General features: G+C 35.2%; 1 protein-coding gene across 1 annotated transcript in view; it reads right to left on the bottom strand.

Moving 5' to 3' along the window:
* The window catches only part of LOC106664766 (transcription factor SOX-4-like), a 100,809-nt gene extending 82,395 nt beyond the window's left edge, over positions 1–18,414 (bottom strand). The window contains exon 1 of the mRNA XM_014390757.2: positions 18,223–18,414. Coding sequence (XP_014246243.1) covers positions 18,223–18,306 — 84 coding nt within the window. The 5' untranslated portion in view covers positions 18,307–18,414. The remainder of the gene's footprint in view (positions 1–18,222) is intronic.
* Between the last annotated feature and the right edge of the window lie 350 nt (positions 18,415–18,764).

The following is an 18,764-nucleotide window of genomic DNA, read 5'->3' as shown; positions in this document are numbered from 1 at the left end:
ATTATTCAAAGGGACTTTAAACTTACTAATCATAGATTAATAATGTAGTAAATTTACAATCAAACCGATCATTGGGCTTTCACTCTGAAGGGTTGCCATTCCCCGATGTGCTGATCCGAGGGTACGCTAGTATCCCCCGTAAGCATTCCCAGGATTTCGTCGCTTCCCACGAACGGAGGTAGTTTCATTCGACCCAACGCATACAAAACTGTAGCCTGAAAATAACTTCGCGCAAATAAATACATTCACACCTATGTACATTGCACTCATTCCGATTACTCGATAATTCCTCATCGACCTACATACAATATTAGTAATCTAATCTAAATTAGGGTCGATGATGAGGGTACTTTTATAAATATTTCGCCATCAACTCTAAACACACACTGTTGAAGGGGCGATGGGGACGTTATATTTCACCATCAGCCCCTCACTACTCACACTAATAAATACACGCACTCAACCAAAACACATAAAACTTATTTATATTTACTTCTATATGCTATAAAAAAACCCACGCCCTCGAAAAAGCGGAAAAACGGACCCACAAACTCGCTACTTTACCCGAGAACCGTTCTTAAATACGGCGGCATGCCTACACTTCCTCTGTAAAGAGCCAGTACAGAAGACAATGTTGGACACATCGAGCAACATTTCTAACATTTCTCTGCATAAGGGGCAAAATAGATCATTGGTATCGGAATTTTTTTAACTTTATCGTTAAACAATATTTATTTAACCTAAAAGTTAAGAAATGAACAGATGTTTTATCGTGGCAAATATCAAATCGGTCGGACAATACTGATATAAACAAGGTTAATGCTCTGGCCTGGCGTTTTTCTTCCCTTGAAATTAGAAATTCGTGTTTTTCATGTCCGAAAGATAACTTGAACTTATTAGGTGGATAAGTCACAAGGGCCGGGTGGGACTTATCGCGTACCGCTGTCCCAGACTAAACAAAAATCTAAAACATCGCAAAGTCAGGAATGGCGGTTCGCAGTCAAAACAAGACGACCTTTTCGCAATTCCTTCTAAAATCAAGGAGGAATAAAAAAAACACTAATTAACTTAATTAATTTTAACATTATAATAATAACGAACATTATAACTCACGAATATACACTTTTAATAGATAAACGTGATTATAACACAATCTTTCAATTAATTATTCTTTCCAATGTAAGGTCTTGATTGAGATAAAAATGTCAGTGTCACGAGCGGGATTCGAACCCACGACCTTCGGCTAAATACGCCGTTACTCTACCACTTGAGCTATCGTGACTATCCTCTAGGACACCAACTTCCCCTCTCAACCACACCTTTTGAATTTTCCCTCCTTTTTGCCATTTTTTTACCCCAACCAAAACCTTAATTAAAGATTAATTAATTGAAAAATAACTTATTTGTTCAATCGGACCATGAAACCTAAAAAGGGTTTATTTGACGGAAACAAGCTCTCCTTTTCAACCTACAACCGTTCGAACCTTCCCCCTTTTTGCCATTTTCAACATGAAAAGAATAATTAATTGAAAGATGTAACTTAGTCAATTGACCACTAAAACGTAAATGAATTATAAACAATGTAATATTCAATTTTGAAGAACATTTGATTAGTACGATAATTGATATAACACTTAAGCATAATGAGTTGACGATACTCTTGTATGGAAAAACCATTTTACTTTTTATGTGATAGCTGTACAGCTATTCTTCTATGTTAAATATTTAACACGTTTTTTTTTATAAGCCGAATTTATTTGAAAATAATAATTTTTAAATTTCCCCAAAAAACAGAAGTAAATAACAGACCATTCACCATTTAAACACACACACACACACACACACACACACACACACACACACACACACACCCTCTCTCTCTCTCTCTTTCTCTCTCTTCCTTACTGTCACGCTCACTCTTTCCAAACTCAAAAATGAAAACGCTATTTTGGTGTAAGGTAAAACAAGTTGTACACAAACAGGCTGCACGTGTCACCAAAGGTTTAAAATTTGACCTAGGCATGGCAGCAGGTATGAGTAAGAATTACGACGCGGACAAATCGACCACCAAAAATAACAGTATTGCCTAGCAGGTAGTAAAACAAGTACGCGTAATTTCATTAAAAAAGAAGAAATTTAAATTAAAGGTAGAAGGCCAATTTTTCAATTAGATGAGGTAGCGGTGGTGGCGACTTAGAAATTTCGACCTGGGAGACCAAAGACTTCACCGATTGATTCTTCAACAAGTGTGGCCTTTTGCAAAGTTGACGTAAAGTGTTCGCCCAATGGATTCCTTCAACAGCCTGGAAACGCGTGATTGGGCTTAAAAGGTCAAGTACAAGTCGTTTTTTATCTGTTGATTTTTAATGAAAGCTCACCGATAAAGTCCGAGTGGATCAAATGCTCGTCGATATGCGTTTGTTTCCCTCTATCGAACGGGCTCGCGTTACTGCCCATTCGACGAGAAGCTTTCAGGTTTATTTTCCCTTTTAATAGTTACACTTAGATAAGCCAGGTTCCTTGACGTTCATAGTGATAAGCTGAACAAAATAACGGAAATGTGACTCCTTAAGAATTGAAACAATGCATCTCAGCCACCTTCACCAATGATCGTCTTTTCTCTAACTGGCAGGCGCTGAATTAAATTTCATCGGATATTTTAAGAGTTCTTTATAGAGTCCTGGCCCAAAAGCTGGGGCAAATAGAGAAATTACAAACAGTACCCCATATCCGTAATAAAAATAATAGAGGAAACTAAGAATTTACACTTGCTAAAGAGGAGAAGTAGGCGCGATTGGACTGATGAAGGGCGGAAAATCATCGGTAAATCTGATAAATATGGACCTTCCGGGGCAAGGTCTGATCAAGGACAATCGCGAGGTTCCTCAGAACAGAAGGAAATAGGGTGTTAATCACAAAGGAGGGGTAGGACGTAAGAAATGATTCCACAATACTGGGACTTTTTTCATTCAAGTTAAGTCCATTTTTAACGGCTTTTTAGCTAAATGGATTTAAGTCCTCTTGAATTATCACAATCCGTGCTAAACTCTATAGCTTTTTCAAATTTACCCTTCTTAACTTCAACATAACTATTTTTAACTTTTAATTTTAAGTTAAATCTTTTTAACTTCGTTAAACTTGTTTAAATTTCAAATTAAACTTTTTAAATTTCGAGTTAACCTTTTTTACTTCAAATTAACCTTGTTTAACTTTCAAATTGACTTTTTTTAATTTCAAATTAACCTTTTTAATTTTACATGAAATCTTTTTAATTTCAAAATAACCTTTTTTTTAACTTCAAATTAAGCTTTTTTAAATTTCAAATTAACCGTTTTAATTTTATATTAACTCTTCTTAACTTCAAGTTAAACTGTTTTGAGTTCAAATTCACCTTTTTTAAAATTTCAAACTATATGGATTTATTAGCGTGAATGTATTTATTAGCGCGAATGTACTTATTATGCGACAATGTGTGATGTGAGAGGGTCGATAGCGGAATATCGAACATTACGTTAGTTGTATAACATGTGTAAAGGGTGATGGAGGAATATCAAGTCCTCTGGAAGCTTTTTTAAATTTCAAATTAACCTTTTTTAATTTCAAATTAACCTCTTTAATTTTATATTAACTCTTCTTAACTTCAAGTTAAACCGTTTTGCGTTCAAATTCACCTTTTTTAAATTTCAAACTATATTTGAATTTTCGTTTTTCTAATAAAATAATTGGTTTTTAGAAATCATTTTTTTAAAAATTTAATGTTAGAAGTTGTATATATCTACGTTGTGTTAAGAGTAAATGGATTTATTAGCGTGAATGTATTTATTAGCGCGAATGTACTTATTATGCGAGAATGTGTGATGTGAGAGGGTCGATAGCGGAATATCGAGCATTACGTTAGTTGTATAACATGTGTAACGGGTGATGGAGGAATATCGAGTACTCCACCTCCCTATTTGAATGAATAATACGTAAATAAGATCAATTCTTTAAGAATGACCTGAGTACAAATGGGGTTGGAACTGCACGCGTTAGGTGGTAAATTAAACTGCCTGTTGACACCCGCCCCCTCCCCGAACACAACTTTGGTGGCTGGAAGGATAAAATAAGTTATCTAATTTGAAGTTCAAAAGGGTTAATTTGAATTAAAAATGGTTAATTTGAAGTTAAAAAGGATTGATTTGAAGGAAAATATTTTCTGCCTACGACTACCAATGCTTAATCGATTGTTTTCCAGCGTCCACGTTTTAGACGAAAGTTAGCTCTAAAATCATATTATCTTTAATACTTTATGGATTCATGGAAAACTTCGTTTTAAGATTTTGTCATTCCAGTGCAATTGGTCCAGGAAGTTTGGCTGTTCTAAGTTGATCCGACCGACATGTCAAGCTATCTTCGGTGAGGAACTGTTTTGCTCTAGCATGGAAAACTAGTGGTTTATATATGCTATGCCTTATTTATTTACGGAAATTGCATTTTTATTTATAAAAGGGGAACTAGCAGCTTTAAGTACAAATTTTTCCGCAAGTTTTCCAGTAAATCATCTGGATTGTTCTTTATTTTCTTTTTCTTTTTTTACGTCAAGCAATAAAAAAACCTTTCTTTTTTACGATAAAATATATATATATATAATTTATTCCCGTGCAATTTTTATCACTTTGTAAATAATTGAAGGTTAAAACACTATATAAATATTAAAATAACAAATTATCTGATTTGAGTTTCTGTGGATTTTTATTTTTTAATTTTTTTTTTAAACAACCAACACGAAGCGCTTAAATTGCATTACTCATAAATATTCATAACGATTTTACACGCTGAGCAGTGGGGTCAATTTGCCCGTTGATCAGTAACACTTGAAATGTTGACATTTCTTTGCACAACGTTTAGCAACAATAAACTAAATAAGAACATTTTTGTTTACGTATTGGTAATTGACTTCTCATTAATCTTGTTTACTTGTAAACATTTCCCCTAAGATATTGGCCAGCCCTAATAACCGTTCGGAAATAAACATTAGGCAACAATAAAGAATATGTTGTTAATGAAGTACCAGAGGTGTTTTTGTACAGCATAATCGACAAAATAATTAATAATATATAATTCGTTGGTGATGAGGCAAAAAGTGTTGGGTGCACTTGAACTGAGAAGTGCCTTCCCCCAATAAATTCATCAGATTGTCAACATGTTTTCACATAACCTTTTGATAAAGAAATACATTTAAAAAACTATACTACAAATTGATTTTTAATAGTTTACGACCATGGTAAAAAAAATTGATAAACTGTATTGCAGATAAATCTTGACAAATTTTAAGGACGGGCTTAACATGAGGAAAAGGAACCTGTATTAGTGAACAAAACCTGATAAGTTTACCTCCTTGAGATTTTTTTTTACTGGCGACGCGGTAAAAACTGGTGCATTTGAACTGAGCAAGGCGTCCATATTTGCTTTCACTTCACCATATGTCTACGAAATCTAAATTTGCCTACGAGACAGGAATTTTTCTGTGATTCAAAACAGTAGAAAAGTGGTTTCTTAAAATATTAAACACATGAACACAGAAAGCGAAATTAATTCTTAAGGACCACTTATTTTAAGGATGATTATGAGCGAATAAAATATGAAGGTACAGGTCCCGGGTTCGAATTCACCGGCCCTGAATTCGAACACGACATACTTACAGATGGGCTTTCTTTCAAAAACATCGACGGCCCGAGGGTTCCTGTAACTTTGACATTAAAATGCCCCCGTAAAAAAATTAAATTTGGGTACGAACTCGTCTAATATTGGAAAAAATACAACGATTCATTTCCAGATTTAGCACGGAAAAAGGCGAAATGAAGAAAGACCCGAAAGTTCAGCGAGGGTATGTACACCAAAAAATACAGCCTCGTCACCCAGCAGATTTTAAGTATGTGCGGACATAATCTTTCACTAGTGAATATAAATTGGCCTGTAAGTTTTTCATGATAACGTTAAACTTTGAAAGCTCCTTTCTTTGCACTTCCAGCTTCTGGAATCGCACGGCACTGCTTGCAGTGTAAACGTGTCGCACGCTGATCCTAGCAAACTCAACGACAACTATTTCTTTTCGATTTCAGCTTCTACTCGCATGAAATCGCACGCAATGTAAACAAGCCGCTCGCGGATCCATGTAAAGTCAATCATTTTTTTTCTTTGTGAATGTATTAGAGTAGTCGACACCATCTCATCGGTCCTAGAAAAAAGGAATGTTGCCTGCGCGCGTTCTTAGACGTAGCACTGGCTTTCGACAGGGTCTGGCATCCAGGCATACTTTTTCAACATATGCGCTTCCTACCCTCTCATTATTACCTTTTATATTCTACCTAACTGATCGCTGTTTCAGAGTGAGGTGCGGCAATGAATTCTCGGAAGTCAGACAGACCGGTGTACCGCAAGGAAGTATCCTTGGTCCTATCGTATTGACGCCGATCTACCAATACATCGTGACACTATTATCACCAACTACGCGGACGACACCCAAACCTATCCTCTAACTCGAATCCTGTCCAAGCTACTTCCAACATCCAGGAACACCTTGAGCTTTTCGAAGACTGATGTAAAAAATGGAGGAAAGACTGAACGAAGAAAAATGCACTCAGTGTACTTTTACGCTGAAAAAGCAGTCTTGCCCTCCATTGTACATCAACAACAAAGAGATACCAGTTTCCACTCAAGTCAAATACCTGGGAGTATATCTCGACAGTAGACTGCATGGAATCCCCACACAAGATTTAAAAAACAACAACTTAATACAAGACTTGGACTACTATGAATGACTGAAATCGACTTTGACAATTAAGACAAAGCTAACACTGTACAAGACTTTACTAAGACCAATATGGACATACGGAGTGGAAAAGTGACCCCACAGTGACAAGTCTTCCAATATCCAGCGCATCCAGTCCTTCCAATCGAAAGTCCTTAGACAAATTGTCAAAGCACCTTATTATGTCACTAGCCTCACTATTCACAAAGACCTCAATCGCAATAAGAGCAAATGAGTCCTTTGGCTCAGACCGAGAATACCACCCACCATATTAGCCAAAAGTAGAAATAAAAACTGCAATCTGTAGTGATTATAGCTGGAGAAATTATCTGATGGGGCGGGAGTAAAGTAGAACAAGAAATAAACATATTTTTAAAAATTAGTTCAACAATAATTTTCCAAAATATCAATTAAATAATATAATTTTAATTCAGCACTAAACGATCCTATTTTGTTTTAGAACTCTTTTGGACTAGTTTTCTCTTTTCTTTTAAGCAATTTGTTGATATCTACCGTAAAAAAGACGATTAAAAAAATTGAGCAGGGCCAGAGATTAATAATTGGAATATCTTCACTGACAACAGTTTAAAAACGATTGTTGATAATTTCGATCGACTTAATGTTGTTAGTACATGTATACAGAAAAATATGAAAATAGAAAAATACAACCTCATGTTTCTTTCTAAATATAGGCCTTTAGACAATATTTACATGTCTGACGTTTCAAATTGAAAAGTGCAAATCGGGCAAATGTGGAAATCGTGGAGGTGACGTCGTTAAAAATATAGGCCAACAAACCACGAGGGTTTGAAGTGGAAAATTTTCATTAATACGAGAGCGATACAGTTTTTGTTTTAAATCTATATTTTCAGCTTTTTTCCCCATCACACGTCCAGCGTCGATTAAACGATTAAAGCTTTTCGAACTGGGCCGAGAGCGGGACAAAACAACATATCAATGATATTTACAATTTATTCAGAGCATCCAGATAATTCCAATTATACAGGAAGACATTACCTCTAAGTCAGTACGAAGGGGTTCTATTCAAGAAAATTTCAAGGGCGGCGACGAGAATCGAACCCAGCACCGAGTACATAACATTAATTACAAAGCAGAACACATTCAACTTCACTTCAGATTTGATTTCATATTTTTAATTTTTCAATTCTAATTAACAGGCTTACTCTCAAGTTTGCTTCATAAACTAGATAATTTTATTTTTTGGGTTTCTGGGTCTTTTAAAATGTCTAGACACAGCGAAATGCTGATAGAAAGCGAGAAGAGGCGAACCAGGATTTTAATATAGTATTTAAACTTCCTTGTTCGAATGTTCATTAATTAAAAAGCAGAAGGTCTACGATGAGATCAATACTGCCCGGCGTCCTACAAGGGAGCATACTAAGTCCCATTCTGTAGGCATTTACCTGCTCACTTTCCGGTGTCCAAGACATACACGCATTTTTGTCTTTTAACCCGAATCCAAGTAACCTTCAAAACCCAAGAACAGACATAATATGACTGAATGACTTGAAACAAAGTCTTGACCTCCACTGTACGTCAACAAGGAGTCTTTCAGTCAGATACTTAGAACCTAGACTGACTTGGAATCCCCTGATTTAAGATTTAACAAACAACTAGGTTTGGATAACTAGGAAGACTTAGGACTGAAAATTGTTTTGACTGTCAACTCAATATAAGATATTGCTGGAACCACTTGAACATACGGGTGGGGTTCCGCCGAGCCATCCAATATCCAGAGGACCTACATTCCAAAAAAAAAGTCCTCAAACGAACTGATCCGATCACTCGTCCAAAAATCCACACTAAGTTTTCGACCCCCCCCCCAAGTCTAAACGACTATGGCTTTGAGACTTCCTCGCCCTGTAATCCGTCATATTGAAAATATCAAATCACAACTGTCGGTTAGTTAAGGCGAATAACATAAAGAATTATTATATATTCGGCCAAGAGTTGGTATGTATTTATTGAACCAATTAACTCGCAAAGTTGGCGAGCAGCAGAGACAGTTTAATAAATATCAAATAGCAATAATTTATTGCCTCGATAATTATCCTCAGTCTCGATTAGCCAGGAACTGCTGGCACTTACATAATAGAAAAAAATATATTAGCGGAGTTGAATGTCAATGAATAATCTAATGAATGAAACATCTAACCATATTTTAGAAAGGGTTATTCAATTAACGAGTCAAGTCGACCACGATAAAAATAAAAAGGCGTTTAAAGCATTATTGAGCATAAAGTTTGCAAATCAAGAATTAAAGTAAAAACCTACAAACATTAAACAATAATATATATTTTTATTTGAATTTGGTCTACATGTCGTCGCAGCTTTGGTCTGTCAGGTGCGTTGCGCCATAGTCTCTGCATCCGAGACATTCAGCAGTTCGTCTGTGTGTTGTTTTCCTGCTGAGTATCCAATTATGATAAAAAGATTCACCCAATAATGTAGATAACATACACTGAAGATGGCGCAAACAGCTAAACGCAGATTAAAATGATCGCTAACGACCAAGGTTTAACGACGATTTCAGTTTCTACTCGCATAGAATCGGACTCCATCGTCCTCAGTGGAAACTAATCGCACGGGGATCCCTGCAAAATCAATAACAGCTTCTTTCTTTGCGATTTAGGCTTCCAATCGAACGGCATCGTTCGCAGTGTAAACAGGTCACACGCTGATCCATGCCAAGTCCATGACAGCTTCTTTCTTAACAATTTCAGCTTCTACTTGCATGCAATCGCACAGCATTACTCGCGAGGTAAATAAATCGCACAGTGATCTATGCAAAGTCAATGGAAGCTCCTTTCTTGGTAATTTCAACTTCCAATCGCAGGAAATCGCCAGGCATTGCTAGCAGTGTAAGCATGTCGCACGCAGATCCACGCATAGTCAAGGACAGCTCATTTCTTTGCAATTTCAGCTTCTACCTGCGCTATGTCGCCTCGCAGGCCCTGTAAATTAGCCCTTACTATAAAGACTTTCTACTAGCCAAACTCTTTTAATCATTAGTTGGTCTCGTTTACCAGTTATTTTTACTTTTTCGAATACTAAAAGCGTTACGCATAAATCTTTTGCTTTACCTTTACTGTATTAAAGACACAAACGGAAGAAAAATGACAAGATTTTCTTTCGTTATTCAGCATTGAACGGTAAGTTTTAATCAAAAATTACAGTCAAGGTCGGGAGTGTTTTTGACTTTTTGTTAAATCATTTACCCCCCTCACTCGAATATTCCAATTCTTTAAGTATGAATCGTTGGTATCGTTTAATTTTTGGGTTTTTGATTTAACCCCTTTCTGCCTTATTTAATCGTACACACAATTAACTCTAACGATCATAGTTGTTCTTTTGATCCTTAATTTTTTTTGGCAAGTTTGGCCCGTTGTCACTTTCCATTTCTCCACCGTTGGTCTCGTTTAGTGCTTTTTACAAGACTGATAGTTTTACTTTAAAAGCATGCAGCTGACACCAGATTTTGGTCAAATAGTTGTCCACAGTTCATCGACTCTCAGACCACAGGATAATTCCACCATTTCCGTTCCTGGTTTTACATCGGTTATTTGCATTCTTACATGAAACTTTAATTTATCGAATGCAAAGCAAGAAGCAAAAGGGGGAGATTTCCTTTCATTATTCAACCTTGAACCATAAGATTTTTCGTCGTAAATTACAAAGTCAAGGCTTATATTAAGGTTGTTTTTGGTTTTTATATTAAATTCCGTCCTTCCTGGTTCTGTCGTATACTCAAATAACTCAATTCGAATATAGTTCTTCTTCCTACCTCTAACCATCCCTTTATCTATATTTGGATAAATTACAATGCAAGGATAGAGATTTTTTGCTCTGACGAATTGTTAACGTTTTACAACCTTAAGCCACAACGCTGGATTTCTGTTCGATATCCCAACTTGATCCATAAGGTTTTCTTTGTAGGTAAATTGAATAGCCAAGGCACATTGGATTTGAATTAAATTCAACGTTTTTACAAATTCACTAATTTTCGTGGTCCGCTTGACCAATTAATATCTTTCAATTAATTAAGGTTTATTAGTTGACCTAAAAAAGTCAGTGTCACGAGCGGGATTCGAACCCACGACCTTCGGTTAGATACGCCGCTGCTCTACCACTTGAGCTATCGTGACACTTACTTTTTTTTATCTCAACTAAAAAACCTTAATTAATTGAAAGTTTTTACAAATACTTAATCTTTCTTCTTTTAGAGTATATCAACAATATTTTGATTTCACAACATTATAATTGAGAAAAATACGGATGAAACCAAGAAAAACTACATTTTGAACTTAATTTTTTCCGGAGGGATAATTTTTTCATTCCTGATGTCTCGTGTTTCACTTAAAAATTCATAACTCCTCTAGCAATTATCCAAATTCAACGTTATTATGATGGCCGGAAAGTTTTATTATTACTCTTTTTTCAGCCTATGTCAACAAAGTTAATATTTTATGTGGATTTAAGTGATATAATTTGGGATAAATTCAACAAAAACTCGTCGAACGTTTCATTTTTATCCCCGGTTCTAATTTATTTACAGAGGTTTCTCTTCTTGCATGCAGCTTATGGAGTTCTAAAGTCCTGCAAAGTTTCCCATGGGCCGGCGGAGTCGTTTCAAAATTATCACTATGTTTGTAATTTTCTATCAAAATCAGAAGCATTTGGAAAGGCGAAACATTCGAGAGAAAAAAAGGATGTTTTATTTTTCTGAAAATTTGTATTCAGTGGTTTTTTGACGTAAAAAACAACAACAATCAACTTTTTTCATGCTAAGGAATTATTTTAACATACTTAGTCATTACTATGCTGGATTATACATTAATTTTTTCTCTCCAGTGTCGTGGATGCCAGTTAAAAAATTCAAGAATTTGGAGGGCGAAAAATTTAAGAGACAATAAAGGTTTTTTTATGTCGTCTATAAATATTCATTGGGGAGGGGGGTTTCTTGAGGCGAAAAAACTATTAACTTTGTTTCGTGCCAAGAAAATATTTTGACCTAATTTACTCAGTCATAATTGTGCTCTATTATACATTAATTTTTTTCTCTTCGGTGACGAGAGTACCAGTTTAAACATTCAAGCAGCTGGAGGGTGAAAAATTTGAGAGAAAAAAAATATTTTTTGAATTGTCTAAAAGTATTTTATTCGGGGGGTTTTTTGAGGCGAAAAAATCTATTAACTTTGTTTCGTGCCAAGAAAATATTTTAACCTAATTTACTCAGTCATAATTATGCTGTATATTACATGACTTTTTTCTCTACGATGTTCGGGGTACCAACTTCTGAACACCTCTAGATTTTCTCCAAGATCACCGTTCTTACAACCGTTTGAAAACTTAATTCTTTTCTTTCAGACAATGTCACCAATAATTAAATTTCATGCCATTATATGTGAGATAAACAGGGATAAATTTAATAAAAATTCCTCAAGCTTTTTTTTTAAATATCCGATTCTAATTTATTAGAGAGTAATTTTGTACTCATACGTACGTGCAACTGTAATTTACGGAGGTGTCGTTTTAATGTTATCACCATATTTGAAATAAAATCTGAGTCATTTGGAAGGAAACATATTTGAGATTTTTTTTATTTTCCCATAAATTTGAACCCACGTGTTTTTGTGGTTACAAAAACTACGAACTTTTTGCTAATGTTTTAACCTGCTTTACTCAGGCATAATTATGCTGTATTATGCATTCTTTGAGCTGGGGAAATATTTTCTCTCCGGTGTTCTAAAGTTAGAAAATCCTGAACTCCTTTGTATTTTATCAAAATGCAAAATGTTATTAGTTACAACAGCTGGTAATCTCATTGTTCCTTATTTAGGCCTATTTGAACAAATTTTATGTTTTATATGAAGGTTTGTAAGGCTTTTTTTCAAGCTTAAAGTTTGAGAGAGAGAACAAGATTTTTTTGATTTTCTTACCAAATTTTTGTTTTTTACATAATTCACTAGGTCACACTTTTACTAGATTATGCTTTATTTTGGAGTTGGGGCAATTTTTTTTCTCTCTAATGTCGGTTGTTCGAAAATTTTAAAATTCTTAACTCCTCTTGATGATATCCGAATCCAACGTTATTAGGACCGTTGGAAAGCCGAATTGTTTTTCTTTCGGCCTATGTCAAGAAAGTTTTAGAAAAATACGAATGACCTAAACAAAAACTCCTCAAAAGTAGTATTTTTTTAATATCCAATTCTAATTTATTTACCGATGCGAAATTTCTATCATTACGTATAGTTTATATAATGAAGACCTGTACAATACCCCATGAATTTCGTTTCAAAACTATAACCAATTTTATGATTTTTGACACAAATTCTATGGCTTGGAAAGCAAAAAATTTGGAAGATTTTTTTTTTAAATTTTCATATGAAAATTGTATTCACGGTTTTTTTGAGCTGAAAAAAATGACTTTGTTGCTTGCTAAAAAAATTAACGTAGTTTGCTACGTCCCTCGACAAAATAATCATATGTAGAAATAATAAAGTTGGGGGGGGGGTGAGTAAGTCCATTTACTTTTTGTAAACAATGGTTCTACTCACAAGAGTTAATTACAAATCTGTTTACAATTGTTGTAAACAATAAATACGCGAACAGAACCGTCATTTACAAAAAGATAATCACGTATTTTGTTTCAATAGATAGCTCGAATCGACTCACCCGCAGATTGATTGTATTCAAAAATTTCATTGAATTTACCATGAAACATATATTATGCATATATGAAACTCGACGCACTTATTTTACGACCCGTAAAGTAGATCTTGCTGTCAAAAGACAAACGACAAAATTTTTGTCGATATTCGAAACTTTATCCATTTTTTTGCATGTATCACAAAGCCAAGATAATGAAATATATATTTTTTAATCAACTTTACTTTTCCTTGGTATTCCACCATCTAATTTGCACATTTCATTTATCAGGTCTTTATTTATTCAGTTATGTATATTATGCTATTCTATTATGTTATTTATTATATTCTCTTATTAAGGCATTTTACACAAATAGTAGGGGATATTTGTATTTGGTTATTTGAAAATTTTCTCTGTTTTAGTTTTTCAGCTCAAAAGTCCTGTTAAGCGTAAACTAATACCAAACAACCCAAAAAATAAAAAACTCAAACTTCTCAGAAGAGTTTCAAATAACAAAATACAAATATTTCCTTACTATATGATATATTTTTAATTATCTTTAAAGTTTTATTATTTTCGTACGAATGGTCTGTTCCTATATTGAAGGATATGTACTGCTAAGTATCCTGTGGCATCGTTAGCAAAAGCTGTTTTAAAAACTGGACAATCTTTTTTATGTAATTAATAAATGTCAAGGAGCAGAAAATTATTAGGTGCTGAAAAATAAAAGTTCGCCCAGGAAGGATTTCAAACCCGCGGCTGGCAAAGAAAAATAGAAACCTCTCAGCTCTATGGCGGATTTCCTAATCCTAATTAAATAATTATGGAAAAAATCGACGGATGTATTACTTATGCATTTCTTATCATTTTTTTTCTCGCCCGACTGCGTTGAGCACCTGGGTGGGAGGTTGGGATATCGCGCCCTTGTTGTTGTTAATTCAAATGGGGAACGACTTGTTGCAAGGTCTTTCCGGATAACTAATTTTGAATCGGTCCGACAGGAATAAGCCGAGGGCTAAATTTACATTTCACGGTGGACGATACGTAAATAAGAAATGAGACTGGTTTGATATATGTTTTCTTTATTTGTATTGTTAGTTAAAAACCGCGTACAGGATTACTTTGAAGTAAAAAATATTTAAGGTTTTTTTTGTAAATTTCAACCTTTAAATACGTTAAAATTTCCGTTATATAGGTGGTTGTTTGACTGAATCCACAAAATTTAAACAGGAACAGGGGGATTTTGAAATTTTGAGAGCTTACCGTCGCTAAGAGACACGAAAGCAATCTTACAGACCTGGGAACTGTCATGGAACACTCAAGACATCTAGTACTTTAAAAAGTGGTCAGAATGGCTCAAAATTTATCCAAATTAAAAATATTGAGTGTATTCAATATCGGGTCGATACTTTTTTTTGGACTTGGCAAGTTTGAACTTACACAGTTCAAAATCAAATTGACCGCCTGAGTTGAAGCCATGTCCAATTTTAAAACCAAATACTATAGCATACGTTTGGCAGTGACAGGGGGGGGGGGGATTTTGAAATTTTGTCGTTTCAACGTTGCTAGGAGACACGAAAACAATCTTAACGCCTGGGGACTGTAATCAAATCGTTTGGCTGGGATAGGGGATTTTCAAATTTTGAGATTTTACCGTTGCTAAAAGACAGGAAAACAATCAGCCTGGGAATTGTCATGGGACACTCCAAGACACTTAGTACTTTAAAAACTTGCCAGAATGGCAAAAAAATGATCAAAATTAAAAATATTGCGTGTAGAAATGTGTGGTGTTTCGTGGGCACTTTCAACACGACACATAATAATGACACATCTACACTGAAAACGAACACTTTACAGCCCTGAAGATGCTCTCAATAAAGATCGAAACGTTGGCACTATTTTTCTGGAGTTGACAAGTTTGAATTTACCACAGTTAATTTACCAAGTGTGGCTCGGACAGGGGATTTTCAAATTTTGCGATTTTAACATTGCTAGGAGACACGAAAACAATCTTAACGCCCGTGGACTGTCATCAAATAGGACAAGACTGTTAGTACTTTAAAAAATGGCCAGAATGGCAAAACAAAATATCCAAATTAAAAACATTGCGTGTATTCAATATTGGGTCGAAATATTTTTTTGGAATTGATAAGTTTGAACTCGTCACAGTTTTAATCATATCGACCACCTGGGTAGAATGCCATGTCCAATTTAAAACCAAGTACTATAGTAAAAGTTTGGCTTAGACAGGTTTTTTGTTTAATTTTGAGATTTTACCGATGCTAAGAGACAGGAAAACAATCCTACATGCCTGGGAACTGCCATGGAACTCCAAGACTACTCAGTACCTTAAAAAGTGGCCAGAAGAGCAAAATACATTATTTAAATGAAAAAATTGTGCATATTCAATATTGGGTCGAAACATTTTTTGGACTTGACAAGTTTGAATTTACTACAGTTTTAATCAAATTGACCACCTGGGTTGAAAACCACGTCCAATTTTAACAGAAAAACCCGCAAAATTTTGTCAAGGACGGGGGAATCTTGAGATCTTACTGTTGTTAAGAGACAGGAAAACAATCCTACAGGCCTGAGAACTGTCATGGAACACTCCAAGATTCTTAGTACTTTAAAAAGTGGCCAGAATGGCAAAACAAAATATCCAAATTAAAAACACTGCGTGTATTCAATATTGGGTCGAAACATTTTTTTTTTGACTTGACAAGTTTGAACTCGTCACAGTTTTAATCATATCGACCACCTGGGTAGAAAGCCATGTCCAATTTAAAACCAAGTACTATAGCAAAAGTTTAGCAGACAGGTTTTCTTTTAAATTTTGAGATTTTACCGTTGCTAAGAGACAGTAAAACAATCCTATATGCCTGGGAACTGCCATGGAACTCCAAGACTCCTCAGTACCTTAAAAAGTGGCCAGAAGAGCAAAATACATTATTTAAACTAAAAAATTGTGCGTGTTCAATATTGGGTCGAAACATTTTTTGGACTTGAAAAGTTTGAACTTACTACAGTTTTAATCAAATTGACCACCTGGGTTGAAAACCACGTCCAATTTTAACAGAAAAACCCGCAAAATTTTGTCAAGGACGGGGGAATCTTGAGATCTTACTGTTGTTAAGAGACAGGAAAACAATCCTATAGGCCTAAGAACTGTCATGGAACACTCCAAGATTCTTAATACTTTAAAAAGTGGCCAGAATGGCAAAACAAAATATCCAAATTAAAAACATTGCGTGTATTCAATATTGGGTCGAAATATTTTTTTGGAATTGACCAGTTTGAACTTACCACAGTTTTAATCAAATTGATCACCTAGGTTGAAAGCTATGCCCAATTATAAAACCAAGTAATATAGCAAAAGTTTGGCTGGGACAGGGGGATTTTCAAATTTTGAGATTTTACCGTTGCTAAGAGACAGGAAAACAATCAGCCTGGGAACTGTCATGGGGCACTCCAAGACAATTAGTACTATAAAAAGTTGTCAGAATGGCAAAAAAATTATCCAAATTAAAAATATTGCGAGTAGAAATGTGTGGTGTTTCGTGGGTACTTTCAACACGAGACATAATAATGACACATCTACACTGAAAACGAACACTTACAGCCCTGAAGATGCTCTCAACAATGATCGAAACGTTGGCACTATTTTTTTTGGACTTGACAAGTTTGAATTTACCACAGTTTTAATCATATCGACCACTGGGGTTGAAAGCCATGTCCAATCGTAAAACCAAGTACTATAGCAAAAGTTTGCCAGCGACAGGAGGGGGAGATTTAGAAATTTTGAGATTTTACCGTCGCTAAGAAACACGAAAACAATCTTAATGGCCTCGGGACTGTCAGCGAACTCTCCAAGACTATTCGTACTTTAAAAAATGGCCAGAATGGCAAAACAAAATATCCAAATTAAAAACATTGCGTGTATTCAATATTGGGTCGAAACATTTTTTTTTGGACTTAACAGTTCTGACCTTATCACAGTATAAATCATATTGACCACCTGGTTTGAAAACCATGTCCAATTTAAAACCAACTACCATAGCAAAAGTTTGGCAGGGACGGGAGGAGGATTTTGAAATTTTTCTGTTGCTAAGAGACACGAAAACAATCTTAACGCTTGGGGACTGTCATGGCCAGAATGGCAAAACAAATAATCCAAATTAAAAAAAAAAAAAAATTGCACGCATTCAACGTTGTGACAAAACATTTTTGTGGACTTGACAAGTTTGAACTTACCACAGTCTTAAACATATTGCACACCTGGGATGAAAGTTCCCATTCAAATTTATGCAAAATTTTGTCAATTAAAAAAACTTCCATTCACAATGTTTTTAGGATGATTTCATCATTTATTATTTAAATTTGTATAAATATCTGGAAAGGGGTGCTTTTTGTATTATTTTCTAAACAAATCGTATTGTTCAAAACAAATTTAATATTTTATGCTAATCCTTTTAAATTTTTTTTTTAAATTCAAACATTGAGCCTAACCCATAGAAAATTTTGGAGGATCGCTCTTGGACATTGGGACATCGCAGAAGGGTATGCTGATGATGTACCATCACGTTTGAAATTTTGAGTGTCAGAATGACTTTTATTTTATTTTTATGTATGGAAGAGAATTCGGGCTCAGAAGTGTAATCCAAAATTCTCATTAAAAAAATAATAATGCGTTATTTTTGTTTGAAACATCCTATGCAAAATTCGTGTCAAAATATTTGTATATTTTTTTTCAAAAAGTTTACCTGTGTGGCATCGGAATAGGGCGTTGGTGAATTTTTGTCCACAAATCTGGATCCGAAAACAGGGTAGGAGTTGGAATCTGACATTTTTATATCTCAAGTCCGGTACTTGGTCGCACTAATGGTACATCTCACGTTCAAGTGTACCAGTCGGTCACAGTCAACAACTGTTGCTTTCGTTAAGCCGACAGAGCGAGTGCCGTGGGACTGTGGTGGGGAAGAAACCCGACTCCCACCACAACCACTGCCTGCGCTTCTTCCGTCTTCTTTATTTTTCCTCTTCTTTTTTTCCTTCTTTTTTGTTCCTCTCCCTTCTTTTGACATCGAATCTTTCCTTCTCCGTGTGGGTCAAGTGACCCAGTGGTTCGTCTGGTTCTCATATGCTCACCCGAGACGGTGGAAAGGGCCGGTAGGCGGACTTTAAAGGGCTCCGAAACAGGGAGCAACGCCCTTTGGTGAAAGTACTCCCTTCTTCGGCGGCCTTGGCCCTTGGGGTTGTTGTGAACTTCGTGACGGAGAAGACGAATCGCTACCGATCTTCTTGG

Source organism: Cimex lectularius, unplaced genomic scaffold, assembly GCF_000648675.2.
Source record: "Cimex lectularius strain Harlan isolate CLEC.00 unplaced genomic scaffold, Clec_2.1 scaffold234, whole genome shotgun sequence".
In the NCBI taxonomy this organism is placed as follows: Eukaryota; Metazoa; Arthropoda; class Insecta; order Hemiptera; family Cimicidae; genus Cimex; species Cimex lectularius.
Note: the sequence above shows the minus strand (reverse complement) of the source record. Positions and strands in the feature narration are given on the sequence as shown.